At 44.2% G+C, this 24,106-nt stretch overlaps 1 protein-coding gene across 1 annotated transcript in view; it reads right to left on the reverse strand.

The window, feature by feature from the left end:
• Window positions 1-24,106, reverse strand: part of LOC124716767 (open rectifier potassium channel protein 1) — a 259,963-nt gene that overhangs the window by 26,101 nt on the left and 209,756 nt on the right. Inside the window, exon 9 of the mRNA XM_047243313.1 lies at window positions 2,756-3,047. Within this exon, the coding sequence (XP_047099269.1) occupies window positions 2,756-3,047 (292 nt within the window). The remainder of the gene's footprint in view (window positions 1-2,755; window positions 3,048-24,106) is intronic.

Consider the following 24,106-nt stretch of genomic DNA (forward strand, 5'->3'; position numbering starts at 1 on the left):
CTTCTGTTTTTGCACAATGAAAACTGCCAGGCGCCTGCACTGGTAGGGTCTGCCACACAGTAGCAGTGTGACCACACAGATAGATTAGAGAATCTGTATACAGAGAGAGTGGCCATAGGTGAAATTGCCCGTGGTTGGTTAAAAGCTTCGGCGCCATTTTTCTGCCAAACGTCTCTCGCGCTTCCTACGTTCGCCGTGCTTTTGAGTTGAATTGAAGTTCAGAGGACTTTTGGAAACGATTAAAAGGTATTTGAATTATTGAGAGACTTGTTATGCGTTGTGCATGCATGTTCGATTTAGTTGTATATCGTTTTTAGTACGTAATTATCGTTTGGGATCTCAAACATTGAAGCGTTTTGTGATGAAGTCGGTAGGCCTACATGTTTGAAGTAAACACGTTACTAATTGTACAGCATTGTTCTTGACATCTATAATTCGTTCTGCAGACGTTCGTAAACGATGCCAGGTTGTGATGCATTTGGTTGTTCCAATGGAGGCGAAGGTGGATTTCGCATGTTAGAATTTCCACGCAATGAAGAAAGACGAAAGCAGTGGGCAGTTTTTTTAAAAATATTTTTAGTCACGCAAAACAGGTAGGCCTATTACAATTTCCTGAACTTTTAAGCTCTCATTTCTTTAACAGTTCGTGCATACTGGTAGCATCACAAGCTTTTCTGAAGCCAATATCTGACGTCCTTGCTGGAAACGGAAAGTTCCTGTAATTGTTGTGCCATGCCCATTCGACTTTATAGCGTCAAACTTTATTTCGTTCCGAATCAGAACACTAGGCATTATTTTGGTTTCAGTATTATTGTTGACGCAGTCAAGTTGTAAGCACGTTTTCCGCAGTAGTCGTGGTTGCTGAAACATTATTCGTAGTAAATACTTGCAGGTACTCTTGAAAGTTTTTAATAGGCGTACTTACTGTGGGGTAGAAGGGATACGGTAGTTTTCTTGTTATATTTGGTCGTTATTACAGTAGCCTACATTTAACATAATCTGATTTTTGTAATCTTTTTCGTTTAAAGTCGTAAGCAGTTGTTTACTTGTGACATGCAAAAAGTTTGAAGACGTGACAAAAAGGACTAATATGTCACACACTTTTTGCATGTCACAAGTGAACAACTACTTACGACTTTCATTCATCTGACGTAATACAGGTACGTTAAATCTTTAGCGTTATGCACTTCCGATACAAAACAAATGCTATACACTATATTTTTTTATTGACGTTACTTTCGTTGCAATATGTCTAGTAAACGAACTTTAAAGGAGATAAATGCAAGTAACGAATGATTTTTACAGCCACTGTATCAAATTTTCCTGTGCTGTACGTAGTAGGCTACTATGAGTATATTATAGCTCTAAAGAAGGGCATTTAACGAATGAGTTCGCCATATTGTCTTGTGCTTTTGATTCGGTGAGAGTGTACTCCACTACTGACCATTCAAAAGTCCCGCCCGCAGTTTGGCAGAAAAATGGCCGCCGTATCGTCCGGTTGGCCACTCTCTCCCTATACAGGCTCTCTAACAAGGGAACCTCCCCATCGCACCCCCCTCAGATTTAGTTATAAGTTGGCCCAGTGGATAAGCCTTGAAAAACTGAACACAGATCAATCGAGAAAACAGGAAGAAGTTGTGTGGAACTATGGAAAAAATAAGCAAAATATACAAACTGAGTTGTCCATGCCAAGGTATGCAACATCAAGGATAGTGTGCGCTCAGGAGCGTCGTGGTCCCGTGGTTAGCGTGAGCAGCTGCGGAGTGAGAGGTCCTTGGTTCAAGTCTTTCCTCGAGTGAAAAGTTTACTTTTTTTATTTTCGCAAAGTTATGATCTGTCCGTTCGTTCATTGACGTCTCTGTTCACTGTAATAAGTTAAGTGTCTGAGTTTTGCGACCGCACCGCAAAGCCGTGCGATTAGTAGACGAAAGGACGTGCCTCTGCAATGGGAACTGAAAACATTTGATCGCAATGTCATAGGTCAACCGATTCCTCCACAGGAAAACGCGTCTGATATATTCTATACGATACTGGTGACGGGATGTGCGTCACATGACAGGAATATGTTGTCAACCCACCTAACTTGTACACTTGCCGAATGGTTAAAAAGATTCTTCTACCTTGCCCGATTTAGGTTTTCTTGTGGATGTGACAATCACTCCCAAAAAAGTGATGAAAACATAAGAGTTTGTCACATAAACTGCGACAAATGAATGCAACAGTTTCACAATCCTACGGTTTTCCCTGTGCTCTGTCAAAACATGTTTTTAACGTTTTCAAATTTTTCCGTTTAGGTGTAGCGTCCCAATACTGCGGCGCAGTTACCTCGCATCGGACGGACGGACGGACAGATAATAATTGTCTGAAAATAAAAAATTAAACTTTTCACTCGAGAAAAGACTTGAACCAAGGACCTCTCGTTCCGCAGCTGCTCACGCTAACCACGGTACCACGGCGTTCCTGAGCTCACAATATCCATGATGTTGCCTATCTTGGCATGGACTACTCAGTTTGTATATTTTGCTTATTTTTTTTCATAGTTCCGCACAACTTCTTCCTGTTTTCTCGATTGATCTGTGTTCAGTATTTCAAGGCCTATCCACTGTGCCAACTTATAACTAAATCTGAGGGGGGTGCGATGGGGAGGTTTCCTTGCAAGATAGATCGGTCAGCGGCGCACTCTGTGGGAAACGGCAGGGGGTTGGCGACTTATGTGCCTGGAATGAGTGGGTTAAGCGGGAGAAGGGGTACTCACGGTGATGGTGACGTACTGCGGCTCGGGCATGAGCGAGCTGCCACGCCGCATGGACAGCAGGTCCGGCGCAGGCAGCGACATGCGCTTGAGCAGTGACGGCCTGGGGGCGGCGCGCGGCTCGCCGTCGACGTCCGCGTCGTCGGTGTTGCGGCGGCCCTGGGCGCGTCGCAAGCGCTGCAGCCACGCCCGCGGCGCATGGCTGAGGCGCTGCAGCGCCGACTGCGGGGGAGGCGCGGGGGCGGTGGCCGGCCGAGGCAGCGAGTCCTCCTCCTCCAGCGGCGGCTTCTCCGGTCTGCAGACAACCCCTCGGATGCAGCTGGCTGACCAGCTCAGTAGTATCCCCACAGTGTGAAGGCCCCCTTCTAATGATCAAACACGTCAAATTCGCTATTCTGTATCCACGGTTTTGTCAAACAAGCGCACTGACATACCAAATAAAGTACGTCTAACTTACCTTCTGAAGCAGCTCTTTCATTGTGCGTATTCTCTGGATTGTCGCACAGATGACAAAATGGTAGATATCGAAAAAGATGACAGAGGGATAGAAGAACAATTAAAATCGCTCAAAGAGGAAAGGCTGTTGGACCTGATGGGATACCACTTCGATTTTACACAGAGTATGCGAAGGAACTTGCCCCCCTTCTTGCAGCGGTGTAGAGGAAAGGTGCCTATTATGAGATAGTTCCCTAATATGAGGGCCGGCCGGAGTTGCCGTGCGCTTCTGGGCGCTACAGTCTGGAGCCGAGCGACCGCTACGGTAGCAGGTTTGAATCCTGCCTCGGGAATGGATGTGTGTGATGTCCTTAGGTTAGTCAGGTTTAATTAGTTCTAAGTTCTAGGCGACTGATGACCTCAGAAGTTAAGTCGCATAGTGCTCAGAGCCATTTGAACCAACCTAATATGAGACACCCCAACTCTGCTCATGTTAGGAGTTGCACTCTGGTGGAGAGTTTCTTAAACACGTCTATTGCGTGCCAGACGACGACACAGCGAATAGGGCCCCATAGTTGAGCCGGACACAGTACGAAGAGGTTGGTGGGTTGTTTTGGGGAAGGAGGCCAGACAGCGTGGTCATCGGTCTCATCAGATTAGGGAAGGACGGGGAAGGAAGTCTGCCGTGCCCTTTCAGAGGAACCATCCCGGCATTTGCCTGGAGTGATTTAGTGAAATCACGGAAAACCTAAATCAGGATGGCCGGACGCGGGATTGAACCGTCGTCCTCCCGAATGCGAGTCCAGTGTCTAACCACTGCGCCACCTCGCTCGGTAGTACGAAGAGGTTAATACAAAATTTCTTGTGTTTGGAGTTTTTGCGACATCGGTGTTAAGACAATATTTCAGCTTAAAGGTGAGTGTATAGTACTGCACTCTTTTATTGTTGTTATTTGCGACTGTATTATCTATAATTATTGACAATTAGGTTCATTTTCCAACGAAAGTTGTTAGCAAGTACGTGATTCTTTGTGTAAGGTGGCAAAATTCCTAATATGCGATAGTCTGGGGACCCAAATACGCGACAGTGTCGCACATTACGATACCTATCTCATATTGGGGGAACTCGTTCTCTCACCATTTGTTGTATGTAATTTACGCAATACTATCACGACATACGAATATTTTATCATTTATTGTAGTAAAATTTTGGCAACTGCGTTTATTTTAATTCGTTTAAATTATCCTAAACAGGAATTATTTTGACTAGTCTTAAGATCAGAAATTGGAATGTTTTCTGGAACTCTCTTCCAAGGCAGTATTTTGCTCAGAAGTTGATCAATATTACTCCAAATTCAAAGTACTTATAAAAAATTCATCGCCATGCTGACGCTCTTCAAGAAAGAGATGCCAAAAACGAAAATGAAACTAATGACGGTGATGGTCAAGCTGTCAGCCCGGCAGACATCAGACTTCTCCCACACTTCGCGAAATCACATGGAGATACTCATCAAATAGGTCAAACATCGCGTTATTGCTGTGCTGCGTTACTAACTTGAACTCCTTATGAGAAGCAATTGCAAGAATCTAAACAGAAGAAATCAGAGGCTGACGCTAAGACAGCAGCCAGAAAGTGATTTGGGGAGAAGAGTGGAAAACCTTCAAGTCGTACACCTAAAGCAGAAGAATCGTCTAGTGACTCGGCATACGATGTCAATCTTGAGGACAGTGGGGATTCAGACAGCAGTGATGACGATGACGCAGTGTGTCTGTTATGTACTGGTCGCTATTCTGAAGACGAACACGGGGAGAAATGGGCACAGTGCACGAAATGTTGTCGCTGGGCTCATGAAGATTACGGTGTCACAGAAGACAAATTTGTTTGCCCCGGATGTCATAAATATAAATGGCTCTGAGCACTATGGGACTTAACTTCTGAGGTCATCAGTCCCCTAGAACTTAGAATTACTTGAACCCAACTAACCTAAGGACATCACACACATCCATGCCCGAGACAGGATTCGAACCTGCGACCGTAGCGGTCGCGCGGTTCCAGACTGTGGCGTGCAGAACCGCTCGGCTACCCCGGCCGGCTGTCGTAAATATAAACCTAAGTATTGTGCAATTAGTGAAGGATAACAGAAATGAATGAACATGTAAAAATTGTTTATTCATATGTCAGTATTCTGTAATAAAGTAAGTAAAGCAGACTATTATTACTGTCTCATATTAGGAAACCTTGATCTCATTTCTACGAAATGCCTTGTTTGTGAAGATTTAATAACTACTCTGAAAGATTGTTTATTATTGCAAATACGATAATTGTATGATAAACTTAAATAATGCAAGATATTATTACCATCACAAAAAATACAACTGCACTTACTTTTAGGTCTTTCACAAGGGTTTACAAAAGTGTTTCTCATATTAGGCACCTTTCCTCTACTGTAGGTTTCTAGAAGAGCGTAGCGTTCCAAAGGATTGGAAAAGGGCACAGGTCATCCCCGTTTTCAGAAGGGACGCCAAACAGATGTGCAGAACTATAGACGGTCAGTTGTAGAATTTTGGAACACGTATTATGTTCGAGTATAATGACCTTTCTGGAGACTAGAAATCTACTCTGCAGGAATCAGCATGGGTTTCGAAAAAGGTGATCGTGTGAAACCCAGCTCGCGCTATTCGTCCACGAGACTCAGAGGGCCATTGACACGGGTTCCCAGATAGATGCCTTGTTTCTTGACTGCTGCAAGGCGTTCGATACATTTCCCCACAGTCGTTTAATGAACAAAGTATTGTGTGATTGGATTGAAGAGTTCCTAGATAACAGAACGCAGCATGTCATTCTCATTGGAGAGAAGTCTTCCGAAGCAAGAGTGATGTCAGGTGTGCCGAAGGGGAGTGTCGTAGGACCGTTGCTATTCACAATATACATAAATGACCTTGTGGATGACATCGGAAATGCACTGAGGCTTTTTGCGGATGATGCTGTAGTATATCGAGAGGTTGTAACAATGGAAAATTGTACTGAAATGCAGGAGGATCTGCAGCGAATTGACGCATGGTGCACGGAATGGTAATTGAATCTCAATGTAGACAAGTGTAATGTGCTGCGAATACACAGAAAGAAGGATCTATTATCATTTAGCTCCAATATAGCAGGTCAGCAACTGGAAGCAGTTAATTCCATAAATTATCTTGGAGTACGCATTAGGAGTGACTTAAAACGGAATGATCATATAAAGTTGATCGTCGGTAAAGCAGATGAAGACTGAGATTCATTGGAAGAATCCTAACGAAATGCAATCCGAAAACAAAGGTTACAGTACGCTTGTTCGCCCACTGCTTGAATACTGCACACCAGTGTGGGATCCGTACCAGATAGGGTTGATAGAGATAGAGAAGATCCAACGGAGAGCAGCGCGCTTCGTTACAGGATCATTTACTAATCGCGAAAGCGTTACGGAGATGATAGATAAACTCCAGTGAAAGACTCTGCAACGCTCAGTAGCTCGGTTCGGGCTTTTTTTTAAAGTTTCGAGAACACACCTTCACCGAGGAGTCAAGCAGTATATTGCTCTCTTCTACGTATATCTCGCAAAGAGACCATGAGAATAAAGTCAGAGAGATTAGAGCCCACACAGAGGCATACCGACTATCTTTCTTTCCACGAACAATACGAGACTAGAATAGAAGGGAGAACCGATAGAGGTACTCAAGGTACCCTCCGCCATACACCGTCAGGTGGCTTGCGGAGTATGGACGTAGATGTAGATCAAGCCGAGAAGTAAACTCCGAGACAAAAAAGACGACGCACCTCAAAGGAATTATCCGATTGGGATGGAAATCGGTAGATGTGATGTACAAGTACACATAAAAAATGAGTACAACTGCAGAAACATTGGATGATTTACTCAAGGGAAAGAGCTTGACAAATTGAGCAAGTGAGTAAAGCGTTAATCCATGTCTGCCCGTTATGCCAGCAGTTTTTCGGCTTTGCACTGACTGACAGTTGTTGGATGTCCTCATGGCAATTCTGTCCAACTGGCGCATTAGGTCGTTAATAACCTAAGCTCGTTGGTGGGCCTTACCCATAATGATCCAAACGTTCTTAATTGGGTCTCGCGACCTTGCTGGTCAAGGCACCGTTTGGCAAGGACGACGAAAATCAGTGGATGGTCGTTATATTGCTGAAATGTAAGCCCAGGATGGCTTGCCATGTAGGGCAAAAAAATGAGACGTAGAATATCGTCGATATAGCACTGTGTTTAAGGGTGCAATGGATTACGACCAAAGAGGTCCTGTTACGGAAAGAAATTCCACTCTGGACCACCACTCCTGATTGTCGGGCTGTATGAAGGGCGACTGCTGTCCGAGGTGTCTCCAGACTCCTCTTTGCCCTGCAGTCTCGTTGACTGCAGTAGAATTGTCTTCATTAATGAGTCTCGCTTCGAACTGAGCCTTGATGAACAGCAAAGATGTGTAGAGATGCCTCTGACAGTGGTGGGATACCAACGTAAGAGTCGCCCACCGTAAGGCCTGTCAAGTGCTGGTCTTGGGTGCCATTTCTCTTCATAGCTGGTTGTCATCTGTGGCACCCTTACAGCACAGCAGTAGGTCCACGATATTCTACACCCCATTATGTTGCCCTTCATGGCAAGCCATCCCGGGCTTACATTTCAGCGAAATAATTCCCCGCTGCACACAGCGAGTGTTTTTACTGTTTCTCTTCGTGCTTGCCAAACCTTGCCTTGACGAGTAAGGTCGCCACATCTCTCCCCAGTTGAGGACGTTTGGAGCGTTATGAGTATGGTCATCCAACCAGCTCGGGGTTTTGACGATCTACCGCCCCAATTGGGCACAAAAATGGTTCAAATTGCTCTGAGCACTATGGGACTTAACTTCTAAGGTCATCAGTCCCATAGAGCTTAGAACTACTTAAACCTAACAAACCTAGGAACATCACACGCATCCATGCCCGAGGCAGGATTCGAACCTGCGACCGTAACGGTCGCGCGGTTCCAGACTGTAGCGCCTAGAACCGCTCGGCCACCACGGCCGGCAATTGGGCACAATTTGGCACAATACCTCTCAGGAGAACATCCAACAGCTCTTCAATCAACGCCAAGCCGAATAACTGCTTGTATAAGCACAAGAGATGGACGAACGCGTTATTGACGTGCTCTGCTTGTGAAGCTCTCCTAAATTTTCTAGGAACTGGATTATTTTTCTTCCTGTACATGAGCATTGCCTCTACCTATTTTTCTCCCACTTTTTTTGCCCTATACTGTACTTCCTTGACTCCCAGGCACATATTATCGTAATAAAATAAGAGAAATCACAGCTCGCTCGGAACGATTTTGGTGTTAATTTTTCCACGCTTTATTCCAAAGTAGGCTGGTAAGGAAATGGTTCCCGTGAACCCTCTGTCAATCAACTACGTGTGAATTGCAGAGTAGTCATGTAGATGTAGATGTAGATAGAAGAAGTAAATGTGGGCATAACAGACTCGTTATCAAACGACACTGAAGGGATGGATGACATTCCTTCAGAATTTCTGGAATCAATTAGGGAAGTGGGAAACTAACGGTTATTCAAGTTACTGTGCCGAAATTCCAGAAGACAGCAAGGACAGGTAAATTCGATAACTATTGCATACCTTCTTAAGAGACTAAGCATCCAAGTAGCTGACAAGAATAATGTATAGAAGAATCTAAAAGAGAATGGAGAATGTATTACATGAAGATCATTTTGGCTTGAAGTCTTCTTTCTTTCCTACTGTTCTACCTGTAAAGCGAAGGAATAACGACGAAACTAAAAGAAAGATTCTGGAATGGGATTAAAACGCAATGTGAAAGAAATTTAACGACAAGGTTTACTGATGATATTGCTGTGGCAAGAGAAAGTGAGGAGCCGGCCGGTGTTTCCTAGCGGTTCTATGCGCTTCAGTCTGGAACCGCGCGACCCCTACGGTCGCAGGTTCGAATCCTGCCTCGGGCATGGATGTGTGTGACGTTCTTAGGTTAGTTAGGTTTAAGTAGTACTAAGTTCTAGGGGACTGATGACCTCAGATATTAAGTCCCATAGTGCTCAGAGCCAGCCAGCCAGAAAGTGAGGAATATTTTCGGGACGTACTGAACTGTCTAAGGCTAGGCGCAAATTGAGACGCGTATAGCGCGCATTTTTGTAACTTCACAGGTTCAAATGGGACCGCGCAAATTGCGACACGACGCGACTGGGACGCGACACGCGTCTGCGCCAGGTCGCGCGGCGTTGTGGTTGTGGCACAGTTTCTCGCGGCGCGCGTTACGCGTGTCTAGGCAGCATCGTGGGAAATTTGAGGCGGGGAGCCGAAAAGTAGCCCGGCCATATGCTCACATCGGAACGGCGCATATGAGCCGTGGTAATATTGCCTATACGATAAAATTTTGCCTTACTGTGTACTAAATTTCATTGCCTTTGGATAGTGTTTCGTTTTTCGCCATTTAAACGCTCCAGCTTTCTTCGTTAGTACATTATACTTTTCTGTTATTTTTATCTGTATAGTTTTGTTTCGGTTTTCTTCTGTCAAGAGAAATGCATACCTCAGTAACTGATGAGCCATTGGCCGCTGGAATTGTATCCTATGCCTCTGCTCAGATCGAAAGAAGGGACAGAGAATAGTGAATAAGGAAGCCAGGAATATTATAAAATCATGTGATTAAGAAATAAGGCAGGAAAGTAAAACAAGATTATCTTCTCGCTGCCTAGTATGCTGGCGTATCTGTACGATCAGTTACAAAAATTTAGAAAGAGATAATCTCCATAGGTGTGATCCCTTTGTGCTCCTGGTAAAAAGCGTCCAAGATCTGAAGTATAGAAGTCTCACTGTGATTACTTGGATATGGATGTAATAATTTAATACGACACACTGTACTACATGCATGTGAACATCACATTTCCACTGCAAGCTAGAAACAGTCGAAAAGCAGTCACAAGTAACAATGTTTTAATTGGTTCGCCGTGATGAGAAAAAGCATTTCAATTGTTGCATCCACATTATCAGCATTAATAAATTAGCTATACAACAGGCTACACAAATGAAGAAAATGATCGGTATTATTACGAAAGTAGGAATATCCTAAAAGAGTGTTATGATGAGATATATTTAATTTTTTGAAATGTACTGCTGACAAAGGCAGATCTACTTTCATGACAATGTTTTTCGAACTCCAACTCAGAAGGCACACCTGGCTAGCTTGTGCATTCCTGTCGCGCGCATTACCCTCCGCTGCTGACAAAACACTGACCATTGTGTTGTGCGGCAGATCAATTGTTTATTTTTCTCAATAACAACTATTTTATTCGCGATCACACAATGTCAGTTTGGCAAGCCGTAGGTGAGTAACCAGTATCTGGTATGTACCTATCATTCCGCCTGAAGGAACGATCGTCATTATTTTAATACTGCTCAGATCAAGAGAAGGAATTAAATCCTTGATAAGTTTCCATTCCAGTCGCTCAGTGTTAAAAAAACGATAGGTTACGGGGATTCCACCAAAATGCCAACAGACTTGGCAATCTATTTTTGTGTGAGTTGTTAACCTTTTCTCATTCGAAGAAGCATCACCGCTTGTGAGAAACGGCCACATTTCTCTTGGTGACTGGTTTAATTGTTCTTCCTTTATCACAGTGTAATTTGCCAAACTCATCTCACAGCAGCTATTGAGACACAATTCCGAAACGGCGTGCTCGTTAAACTAGTAACTGGCGATCATAGAGCTCAATAGCTTACGAAAAACCTCATAGTGTCGGTTTGCAGTAACATAAAAGAAGAAATTTCATGTTTATTTTCATACTAGGAAGCTCTTGTTTTGCTAGCTGTCGATAAGTCTTAAAACATTACAGTCCCTGGAGTGAAATAAATACAAAGGGAAGTATAAGTACTGATGTATAGCCATAGATAAGAAAGTTCCGTGTGTTTAAGAATTGACAAAACACTCTCCTCCTTGTATACTATCATTCGCCAAACTTTCGTTTCGATGTCTTGGGCGGTTTAGGAGATACGAGAGATGTTGCGAGTATTTCATTCTCGCGGGCGTGAGATCGAAAGTGAGCGCGCTACATGGGATCGAGATCGGAGGCAGATGGAGACGTCCTCCCAAGTCTAAACAAAAATTAAACATGGTAACTAAATTTCATACGCAGCAACATGTGGTGTAATACGCACCGAAGGCAAGATCATAGTGACCCCTAATTTTCGTTGCAAACTTTGAGTTTTCCGTAGTGTCTTACTAAAATGTGTACAGCACAATAAGAATGGTCATTAGCGAGATGATGGGCACTTCGCCACGAAGCTGACATATAACGCTACAAGTACGGCAAAAATCAAATATTTTCAGTGAATAGTTTCTGCAAAATCGTTTGAGGAAGATAACAGGTTGCGCGCGCTCCGGTTCTGTCAGCGCAGAGCGTCGCCAGTCGCGCTTGCGACGTATGGTGTACGAGTCGCAATATGCGCTGGACCCGCGCGACTCGTGCGGCACGTGCGTGTCGCGCTATAGTGTCGTGTCACGTCACACGTGCTATACGCGTCTCAATCTGCGCCTAGCCTAATGAGCTCACATTATGTTATGAAGAGTAGCAAGGAATTATAGTGAGTGATTAGCTTAACATAATAATTGGGAACCACGCAATAGATGAAATGAAGGAATTCTACTGCCTTAGGAGGGAGATAACATGTAACGTGGTGTGACGTGTAACGAAGAGGACATAAAAAGTAGACTAGCAGGGGCAAAGTCGGTGTCTCAGGCCAAACGTCGGCTTTAATCTGGAAAGTAAATTTGTGGTAAGGTACATCTGGAGCATAGCATTGTGTAGTAATGAATTATGGAAGGTAGGAATACTGGAAGTGAAGAGAAATGAAGTGTTCGAGATGTTATGCTAAAGAATGGTATTGGAAATTAGGTGGCCAGAAACAGTAAGAAATCAGGAGGTTGCGCTAGGAATTAGCTAGAAATGGAACATATTGGAAACACTGACAAGAAGATGAGATGACAGAGCAGACGAGGTGTGCGAAAAAAGTAAAGAGACTAACAACAGAGATCTGGCAACGCTGTGTTGTTCTGCTTGTGTAGGCCGGTGTGTTCATCCCTTCCAGAAGTTCAGTCCTTGTTTCAGCTCTGTGCAGCCATCGTGTGATTTTTGAGAGCGCCATCAGTGAAGTTGTGTTTTTGTTATGTGTTACGAAGATGGAACAGCAGAATTTAAAGAAAGTTATGCCATCAAGTTGTGTGTTAAACTTGGCAAATCCACGAGAGTCACCTTTTAAAAGGTAAAACAGGCCGGCAGGGAACATTCTCGATCAACAGCAAAAGTTTTTCGCTGGCACAAATCATTTATAGGAGGCTGAGAAAACGTTGAAGATACACCACACTCACGATAGCCTTCAACTTCAAAAACCGACGAAAATGTTGAACTTGTGCATGCTCTTGTGATGTCAGTCCGACATTTAACAATAAGGATGATGGGTGCCCTGTTGAACTTTACTTTCGCCGTTCATCAAAATTAGACGGAAGTTTTGCACATACGAAAGATTTGTACCAAAATAGTGCCGAAAAACCTCACAACTGAGGAGAAGAACAATCGAGAAACATGTGTGTTGATCTTCTTGAGAGGACTGCCAATGACCCTGTGTGGTTCGGTCGTGATCACAGGTGATGAACACTGGATTTTTGAGTGTGATCCTGAGACAAAGCGGCAAAGCGAGGAGTGGCGCATTGAAACATCTCCTCGACTGAGAAAAGCTCGAATCACCAAATCAAAGTTCAAAACAATGCTGCTTTGTTTTGACAGTAGGGGTATTGGGTATAACCAATTTGTTCATCCAGGACAAAATATCACCTGAGTGTTTTACAAAGATGTCCTTGAAAGGTTCAGAAAAAGGGGGGGGGGGAATAGAGTGAGACCAGACGCTGCAGCCAAGTTGATGCTGCTGCATGACAACACTCCATGTCACGTGACCACTTCCCTCATGGGATTTTTTACCTCAGAAGGTATTCATGTTGTTCCACAGCCTCGCTATTCAGCTGATCTGAGTCCTTGTGACTTTTTCCTTTTCCTGAAATTGATTAATATTTTGAAAGGACGCCATTTTGGGACTCTGGAGGACATTCATAAGACTTTGACAGACATGTTAAAGGCCCTATAACTTGAAGCCTTTCAGCACTGCTGTCAAGCCTGGGAACGAACTCCGCCAGTGTGTAGCTGCCGAAGGGAATAACTTTGGAGCGGACAATACTGTAGAATGAAAAAATCAGTCTCATTAATTTTTTCGCGCACCTCGTATGTTGCGGCATCAGGGAATAATTTCCTTAGTAGGAGAGGGAGTTGTGGAGTGTAAAAACTGTAGGGGATGACAGAGATTGGAATACATTCAAACAACAGCTGGGGATCATACTCACCACCTCTAACTGCAAACACTACTCATAAACCCATGAAGGCCATTTTGTAAATTACCCCTCTCAATCACATTCTCCATTTCCATTATTTCAGTTACTATAATTTCTCTTGCTGTGATAAAAAATTACTATGCATAATCACAGCTGCATAACTCACCTGCTTAATAGCACTATTATATCTTATCTATTTGTAATTTATGGTCTATTAAAGAGAGGATTGTTTTTTTCAGTCATATCTTTGGAATATGTCACCAAAGTTATTGTTCAATGATTTTCTTCTATGTACAACTGCTGTAATTTGTTTGTAGTTCATTAGTTAATGTGTCTCATGTTTTATCTTAGTTAAATAATCTTACATCGCATTTAGACTTTTGCTTGTTTTATTCCTGTTCTAACATTAACATTTTCATCTCTGGAAGTTGAGATACTCTGTAGCTGCACTTGTTCAATATCTTTGATCCAACAAAATTCACTGCACCAAATACATATCTTCTACCTGATGATGGCGTAATAGCCGAAAACCGGTTCTGTAACAAATAATAAATAATGTCGAATATTGCACCAGTGTTGTGTTTGTTCCATTGATAATGTACAATATATTCTACCACGAAGCGACGAAACAGTCAATCGATGCAATAACTGAGGAAGTTGGGCATAAGTACTTCTCTGAGATGAAGACGTTGGTGCCGGTGAGGCGAGTGTCATTAGAAGGGTGAGGAACGCAGACCATACATACAGTGTGTTTGAAGCTCTCTGCATCAAACTTCTGGGGTCACAGGTCACTTCACTTCATGGGAACAATTTTGTTGAAGAAATAAATTTCGTTGAAGCTTCACAGCGACGCTAAACATCTTTTATTACTTGTTACGCCACTGATAGGAAGCAGGGCAAAGCCATGCTGCAACGTCCTAATGCGTTGTGAGTTGCCTACAGTCTAGATATCTTCTCAGTATGAAAGATGGCAAGCCGAAAAAAAACTTATTCTGCCGTTTGTTCTTCGTACAAAAACATCATCATAAATGAAAAGCACTATGTTGCTTATATTCTACAGGATTAATTTATCGAGTAAACCAGTTTTCAGCTCACAAGGCCATTGTCAGACTTCAACTGACTGTTGCCGCCAAAGAAGTTACAATGTTTGTAAACAACATTGGAAAAGACGTTATACATCTAGATTGAGGCACAAACTCGAAGTAAGTGAAATCTTTGGCACTGCGATGGAAATACAATTTAAAAGATAAAAATATGAGCAATAAATAAATATAAAGGGAGCAAACAGGAAAAATATTAATACTAAACTGGAAAACTGTGCCTAATTAACAGTTTACATTAATAAACAAATTCATTAAAATAAAATGAAGTTAGTACTCGATGAGACTACTTGAAGAGATATTAAACATGGCAAGTTATACGGAAACAAAATAAAAGAAAGAATTAACAGTTGAAACTACAGAATATATGGACTACACAGGCAGCCGCCGTAAAACAAAAGAAAAGAAAACAACAAATACAGGAAAATGGAGGAATATGATGGAACAGAGAGAATGGGAAGCAATGGACAACACTGACTATTTTGTGAAGATTAGAAGAGAGGAAGTATTAAACTGTGTTTCGTCATTTAAGATTAGAAGGACCGTGGGCTAGATGTTTGTAGACTTCCACGATTTCCTGCAGATTGCGTTGGTGACCTTTGTTTGCTGGGCACAGCTGTCTGATGATGGCCTTGTAAGCCGGAAAGTGTGTAACTCAATAAATTGATCTTACAGAACATAAACTATAACATAACTTTTCTGCAGAATCCTAGAACATATTCTCAGTCAGAATATAATAAATTTCCTTGGCAGGGAAAAGCTTCCATTCAGAAATCATTGTCGTCTTAGAACGCATCGCTTGTGTGAAACTCAGCCTGCCATTTTCTCAAATGATATCGCGTGAATTATCGATGAAGGGCAATAGAGAGATTCCATACTCCTAGATTTCCGAAAAACGTGTGACACAGTACCCCACTGCCGACTTTGAACGAAGGTACCAGCATAAAGAATAGATTCCCAGACATGTGAGTGGCTTGGAGCCGCCTTAAATAACGGAGCCCAGTATATAGTCCTCGACGGTAAGTGTCCATCGGATACAAGGGCATTGTCTAGAGCGCTCTGGGGAAGTGTGGTAAGACAGCTGTTACTTTGTATACACGTAAACTATCTGGCAGACAGTCTGCAGTTGTTTGCTGATGATGCTGTGGTGTATAGGGAGGTGTCGTCGGTGAGTGACTGTAGGATGATACAAGATGACTTACACAAAATTGATAGTTGGTGTGATGAATGGCAGCTACTTCACAAGCTGGAAAAAATGTAAGTTAATTCAGAGGACTGCTGTTATCCAGCGAGGAAGGCTGGAATTTGGACGCCATTACCGGAACTGGTGGTTCACTGATTGGCGACAGTTGGCGTTTTCTGACGAATCACGTTTTACGCTTCACCGAACAGATGGCCTTGGCGTGTGTGGCGTGAAATGTTTGAAGCAAAAAACCTGCCACAGTCATGGCTTGGGAAATATTTTCGCGGTATTTCCTGGGTGGTCTCGTCATTCTGGGAGGCGCAATGGACCAACACCAGTACGTATCTATCCTTGGGGACTACATCCACCCCTACATGCAATTTAGCTTTCCTCGACCAGCAGGCCAATGCAATGTGTCACATAGCTCGCCGTGTACATGCATGAGCCAGAGAGCACCAGGGTGAGTGTGCCGTATTCCCCAGCCCAAAACTCTCGAAATTTAAACCCAATCGAGAATCTGTGAGACCACCTCGATCGAGCTGTTAGTGCCACGGCTCCTCAAAAATAAACCTAGCGCAACTGACCACGCTATTTCAGTAGGCATGGCTCCAAATCCCTTTCGGTACCTTCCAGAACATCACTGACTCTTCTCCTGCTCGACTCGCAGCGGTCCACGTTGAAAAATGTAGTCATTTAGGCTTTTGGCAGATGGTCACAATGTGACGGGACAGTACATCCAAACGGTACGTTTCCAGACGTGGGTTCATTATCACATCTTTAGTATGTCCCAACTACAAGTCCCCAATACCTGTAATAGGAATTCTGAAGCAGTATTTAGAGACTGTTTGACTATTATGGGTACAAAGGAAAGGGCCTAGTAGATGATAATAAAACAAAGGGTCAGTCAACAATGGTTGTCTTGATGCAAAGTATGCACATGTACAAGGCGTTTTCGACAATGCTCCTTATAGAGGATGTAGTATATACATTAGAGGGCAATGGCAAAATGACATGTGTCTATTCGGGAATACATACCACGAATCTATGACAAGTGCATTCGTCGTGTATTCCTCAATACCAGGGCTTCCCAGGCCCCCTGACTTAAACCCGTTGGATTTTTTTTTCTGTGGGGATGTTTCATAGCTAGGTGTATTCCAGCTCTGTTGAAAGTGTTGATGACCTCTGGGAACGCTTACTGGATGGTCGACAACGCATTTTGTACACTCATGGGACTTTAGAACGTTTAAGTAACGTTCTAAAGTTCTTGTTTAAGTAACGTTCTAAAGTCGCATGAGTGTACGAAATGCGTTGTCGACCATCCAGTAAGCGTTCCCAGAGGTCATCAACACTTTCAACAGAGCTGGAATACACCTAGCTATGAAACATCCCCACAGAAAAAAAAATCCAACGGGTTTAAGTCAGGGGGCCTGGGAAGCCCTGGTATTGAGGAATACACGACGAATGCACTTGTCATAGATTCGTGGTATGTATTCCCGAATAGGCACATGTAACGCAGCATGTGAAAGTTGCTGGATTTGGACGGGTTACTACTGTAACTGAAATATCAGATCAGAAGGTGGTTCTGAATGAATCGAAACCGGTCATATGAATAAAAAAAATTTGCAATCAAGACGGATTTTAAGTAACGGTCCAGGACTGTTGATATTTTTAAAAACATCAGGTATTCGATATATCGACATTTAAAAATAATGTCATCACCTCCTCGATACGTATAAAAGATTATCGATTTGTCCATAGATCAATGCAAAAAATATCGACTACTGGCCAAAAATATCGACTGCACATTGTAAATATACTGCCAGTCGTACATCAATATATTTAAGTATTGATTTATTATTGGATGTTCTGTACATTAACAACAAGACAGCAGCCTGCTTATTCCCCTTAGAGCAAGAATTGAATGGAAAACGATGCACGTCCAAACTTTGCTATAAAGACTTTGGTAGCAATGGTAACTGCAGGTAAGTGTGTTTGTACCCATAATAATGAAAGAATCTTCGACCACACATAAAAACTCCAGTAAACAAGATTCCGCGAATCAATCATTGCCGAGGCATTAATTCGAGTTGGGAACCAACAGTAAACACCGCTGGGGACGGCTGTATTTACGTTGGTATCTCAAGGCTTGGGATCGACTATCTGTTTGCGCATGCGCAACTACTTCCTCCTCCGTGCACTGTGCCGTACCCTCTTGGCAATCAGTTACGAACGAAGGCACCATAGACAGAGATTACATCAATGAAGAGTACGGTGACATGCACTCCGTGTACGGCAGTGCCCTTGAGGCTGCACACTTGTATGAGGAAGCTTTTCCTTACACCAGAGCCTTTGAGAAACTGGGATTTTCGCACACCATGTGCGAATAGGTTGAACCAGATCCATAACACTTGATCCGACGTCTGAGTACTTCAATAAGGAAAGTTGCTACCCACGAGTGTTTTTTGTTTTTTTTGTTTGTGGTTTTAGGGCGCAAAACTTCTATGGTCATTAGCGCCCAGCCCGTGACGTAGAAAACAGGAAAAAAAACGAAATTTAAAATCAGCAGCAATGGGAACAAGGTCATAAAATTTGAGAAACTAAAGGCAGAAGGAATGCTTAAAAAACCACTATAGAAAGGGGTTGGTTGTCCCCCAAAAAAAGCTTCAAATGACTGACGTCATTTCACTGTCACTAATAAACTGTAGAACGCGGTCAGCTGAGCGCGTGTCATCTGCTAAAATCGACGATAGATCAGGCGATAGCTGTAGACGGGAGCGTAACGGATTAAAATAGGGGCATTCAATTAAAAGGTGTCTGACCGTCCACAGCTGAGAGCAGTGGGGACAGAGTGGGGGAGGATCACCGCTTAAAAGATGTCGATGACTAAAAAGACAGTGCCCTATCCGGAGTCTAGCTAAAATTACCTCCCCCCGACGACGCGTTCGGGAGGAAGAGGTCCAAGCGCAAGGAAGGGCTTTCACTTCCCGCAATTTATTATGGGGAAGTGTTGACCAATGCGCATGCCATAAATGAACAACTTGGCGACATAAACCGCTCCGTAGATCGGTAAACGGAAGAGACTGAATAGCTGCCCGAGGAAGAGAGACTGCAGCCTTGGCCGCTATATCGGCCGCCTCATTTCCACAGATACCAGCGTGTCCCGGGAGCCAGAGGAACGCCACTGAGACGCCCCCCAGGTGGAGCAAGCGCAGACAGTCCTGAATCCGGTGGACCAGAGGGTGCACAGGGTAAAGAGCTTGGAGACTTAGGAGAGAGCTGAGAGAATCTGAGCAGATTACGTACTGTATCCGCTGATGGCGGCGGATGTAGTGGACAGCCTGGAGAATAGCGTAAAGCTCCGCAGTGAACCCACGAGTGTGTGTTCTGAGTCATAGCAGTGTGTGTGGCGGATTTTAGATCGACAAGTACTCTATCCATATCATCTTCAGCGAGTGCAAGCCCTCAACAATGAAGACTTCCTTCGTAGAGAGAAATTCTGCCAATGGGTGCGGCAACAGTGTACCCTGAATCCCCGGTTTGTAAGCAGTAATCTGTTCACAGATGAGGCTGGATTTACCCGTGACGGTATTTGTAACTACCATAACTGTCACATTTGGGCCGATGTCGATCCTAATGCAACACACGTACCACGACATCAGCAGCGTTATTCGTTGAACGTCTGGGCCGGACTGCTCGGGGACCGCGTAAAGGGGACCACACTTCCTACCACTGAGACTAACCGGACAGCAGGACATGCTTTTTCTGATGACCGTAATTCCAACTGTACACGATGATGTCCCACTGAACAAACGCCTCAACATGTGGTTCATGCATGACGGTGCTCCAACAACTTTATTTTCGGGTGCGCCGGTTTCCAACTCGGACGTGTGATTACCTTTGGACAGGTATAGGAGGGCCTGTGCCACGGCCTCCGAGGTCTCCAGATTTAAATCCCATGGATTTCTGTGTGTGGGGTCATGTCAAAAGCCAGGTGTACGCTACCGAGGTCAGGTCTCTTGAGGAATTACGCTTGCGGATTGAAGCAGCCTTCCAGCACTTACAGAATTCCCCAGGACTGCCTGAGAGGATTCGCAAATCACTTCAGAGACCAGTTCAATGTTGCATTCAGAGGCATGGACAACATTTCAAACACCTGCTTTAACGTTTAGAGATGCCACGGATTCCTAGACACTGATGAACTACAACAGAATACATGTTGTATCCCGACAAGGGTTGATTTGTGGACGCGTGTTTATTGGAGCTTTTTAGCTACTTTTGCCCCTTACTTTCCACGTGTGAATTATTGATTGAGGGCCTTGCTGCAGTATGCAACGTAATGCGACTCCCATGCGGGTATGTAAGGATGGACATGAAGGCAAGGGATTAATATGGCATTTGTTGAGTTTCCGACGCGTGTGCCGTAAACGCGGAAACGTAAATTTCCATGCGTTCAGTACCTTAATAAAGGCCATGAAGGATGTACGATTCGTTTCGTACGATCATATGAAGCAGGCAGTTAAGAATTTGTTCACGCATCAGGACACTGTGTATAAGAAGCTTCAACGTTATGCATCGGTGAGATGATTGCCTCACTGCTCAACGATATTTTGCCTGAATGGCATATCGTTTCTGGACTGTGCGGCCTTCGAATTGACACGTGTTCATCAGGATACCTCCTAATATTCTGTCCTCCTTGCGCCCAGCGATGGCGTGGCATGGACTCAACAAGTCAGAAGTCCTCTGCAGAAATCCTGAGCCATGCTTCCTCCGTAGCTGTCCGTAACTGCAAAAGTGGTGCCGGTTTGGAATTTTCTCCACCAACTTTCTTCTCGATATGTCCCACAAATGTTCGATGAGATTCATGTCAGGCGACCTGGGTGGCCAAATCATTCGCTCCAATTGTCCAGAGCGTTCTTCAAACCAATTGTGAACATTGGTACAGGCCGTTGTAGCCGAGTGGTTCTAGGCGCTTCAGTCCGGGACCGCGCTGCTGCTGCGGTCGCAGGTTCGAATCCAACCTCTGGCATGGATGTGTGTGATGTCCTTAGCTTAGTGAGAGTTAAGTAGTTCTAAGTTCTAGGCTCCAATCTTCGAGAAAATAATATACTGCAAGATGTTCGAAATTCTGATAAAAATACAGTTAAGCTATAGGGAGAGACGGGCAATGTACAATATGTACAAGAGACAAGAGTGAATAATAAAAGGGGACGACCAAGAACGAAGTGCTCGTATTAATAGGGTGTAAGACTGGGAAGTAGTCGTTTCCGCCTACTGTTCAAACTGTACATCGAAGAAGCAATGATGGAAATAAAAGAAAGGTTCAGGAGTGGAATTAAATTCAAGGTGAAAGGATATCAATGATATGATTCGCTGATGACATTGCTATCCTGAGTGAAAGTGAAGAAGAACTGCATGATCTGCAGAACGTAATGAACAATTTAATGAGTACAGGATATGGATTGAGGGCAAGTCGAAGAAAGACGAAAGTAATGAGAAGTAGCAGAAATGAGATCAGCGAGAAACTTAACATCAGGTTTGATGGTCACCAAGTAGATGAAGTGAAGGAATTCAGCTACCTAGGCAGTAAAATAACCAATGACGGACGGAGCAAGGAGGATATTAAAAGCAGAGTATCAATGGCAAAAAGGGCATTCCTGGCGAAGATAAGTTCACTAGTATCAAACATAGGCCTTAATTTGAGGAAGAAGTTTTTTGGGAACGTACGTCTGCAGTACAGCACTGTATGATAGTGAAACACGGACTGTGGGAAAGCCGGAACAGCCGGCCGTTGTGGCCGAGCGGTTCTAGGCGCGAAGTCCGGAACCGCGCGACTGCTACGGTCGCAGGTTCGAATCCTGCCTCGGGCATGGATGTGTGTGATGTCCTTAGGTTAGTTAGGTTTAAGTAGTTCTAAGTTCTAGGGGACTGATGACTTCAGATGTTAAGTCCCGTAGTGCTCAGAGCCATTTGAACCATTTTTGAAAACTGGAACAGAAGAGAATCGAAGCATTCGAGATGTCGTGCTACAGGCAAATGTTGAATACTAGGTGGACTGATGAGGTAAGAAATGAGAAGGTTCCCTGCAGCATCTTCGAAGAAAAGAACATGTGGAAAACGCTCACAAACAGCGGGGACAGGAAAGTAGGACATGTGTGAAGACGTCAGGAATTAACTTCCACCGTACTAGCGGGAGCTGTAGAGGGTAAAAGCTGTAGGGGAAGACACTGACATAGCCCAGTGACTTTCTTGTCTTTCACCACTGACAACTCTACGCAAAGGCCGCTGTTCTCAGTCGTTAAGTGAAGGCCGTCAGCCACTGCGTTGTTTGTGGTGAGAGGTAATGCCTGGCATTTGGTATTCTCGGCAAGCTCTTGACACTGTGGATTTCGGAATATCGAATTCCCTATCGATTTCCGAAATGGAATATCCAAACGTGTGTGAATTACTAAGAAACCAAACTGCTGAGGTCATCGGTCCCTAGACTTACATACAAAGTTATGATAAGAACAACACACACGCCTATGCCCGAGGTAGAACTTGAACTTCCGGCGAAAGGGACCGCGCAATCGGTGACATGGAGCCTCAAACTGCGCGGCCACTCCGCGTGGCGGAATGTCCAACCACCATTCGGTGTTCAAGGTCTGTTAATTGCCGTCTTTTGGCCGTAACCACGTCGGAAACTTTTCACATGAATAACTAAAGTAGAAACGGCTGATCCGCCAATGCTCTGTCATTTTATACGATGTGTACGTGATATTACTGCTATCAGTAGATGTACTACACTACTGGCAATTAAAATTGCTCCACCACGAAGACGACGTGCAACAGACGCGAAATTTAACCGACAGGGAGAAGATGCTGTGATATGTAAATGATTAGCTTTTCAGAGCATTCACACAAGGTTGCCGCCGGTGGCGACAATTACAACGTGCTGACGTGAGGAAAGTTTCCAACCGATTTCTCATACGCAAACAGCAGTTGACCGGCGTTGCCTGGTGAAACGTTTCTGTGATGCCTAGTGTAAGGAGGAGAAGTGCGTACCATCACGTTTCCGACTTTGATAAAGCTCGGATTGTAGCCTATCGCGACTGCGGTTTATCGTATCGCGACACTGCTGTTCACGTTCGTCGAGATCCAACGACTGTTAGCAGAATACGGAATCGGTGGGTTCAGGAGGGTAATATAGAACGCAGTGCTGGATCCCAACGGCCTCGTATCACTAGCACTCGAGAAGACAGGCATCTTATCCGCATGGCTGTAACGGATCGTGCAGCCACTTCTCGATCTCTGAGTCATCAGATGTGGACGTTTGCAAGACAACAAACATCTGCACGAACAGTTCGACATGTTTGCAGCAGCATGGACTATCAGGTCGGAAACCATGCCTGCGGTTACCCTTGACGCTGCATCACAGACAGGAGCGCCTGTGATGGTGTACTCAACGACAAACCTGGGTGCACGAGTGGCAAAACGTCATTTTTTCGGATGAATCCAGGTTCCGTTTACAGCATCATGATGGTCGCGTTCGTGTTTGGCGACATCGCGGTCAACGCACATTGGAAGCGTGTATTCGTCATCGCCATACTGGCGTATCATCCGGCGTGATGGTATGGGGTGCCATTGCGTACACGTCTCGGCCACCTCTTGTTCGGATTGACACCACTTCGAACAGTGGACGTTACATTTCAGATGTGTTAGGACCCGTGGCTCTACCCTTCATTCGATCCCTGCGAAACCCTACATTTCAGCAGTATAATGCACGATGACATGTTGCAGGTCCTGTACGGGCCTTTCTGGATACAGAAAATGTTCGACTGCTGCTCTGGCCAACACATTCTCCAGATCTATCACCAATTGAAAACGTCTGGTCAATGGTGGCCGAGCAACTGGCTCGTCACAAGACGGCAGTCACTACTCTAGATGAACTGTGGTATCGTGTTGAAGCTGCATGGGCAGCTGTACCTGTACACGCCATCCAAGCTCTGTTTGACTCAATGCCAAGGCGTATCAAGGCCGTTATCACGGCCAGGCGTTGTTGTTCTGGGTACTTATTTCTCAGGATCTATGCACCCTAATTGCGTGAAAATGTAATCACATTCCCTTATGGTATAATATATTTGTCCAATGAATACCCGTTTATCATCTGCATTTCTTCTTGGTGTAGAAATATTAATGACCAGTAGTGTATATCCATCCCATGACTTTTCTAT

This window comes from Schistocerca piceifrons, chromosome 9, assembly GCF_021461385.2.
Source record: "Schistocerca piceifrons isolate TAMUIC-IGC-003096 chromosome 9, iqSchPice1.1, whole genome shotgun sequence".
NCBI classification, from domain to species: domain Eukaryota; kingdom Metazoa; phylum Arthropoda; class Insecta; order Orthoptera; family Acrididae; genus Schistocerca; species Schistocerca piceifrons.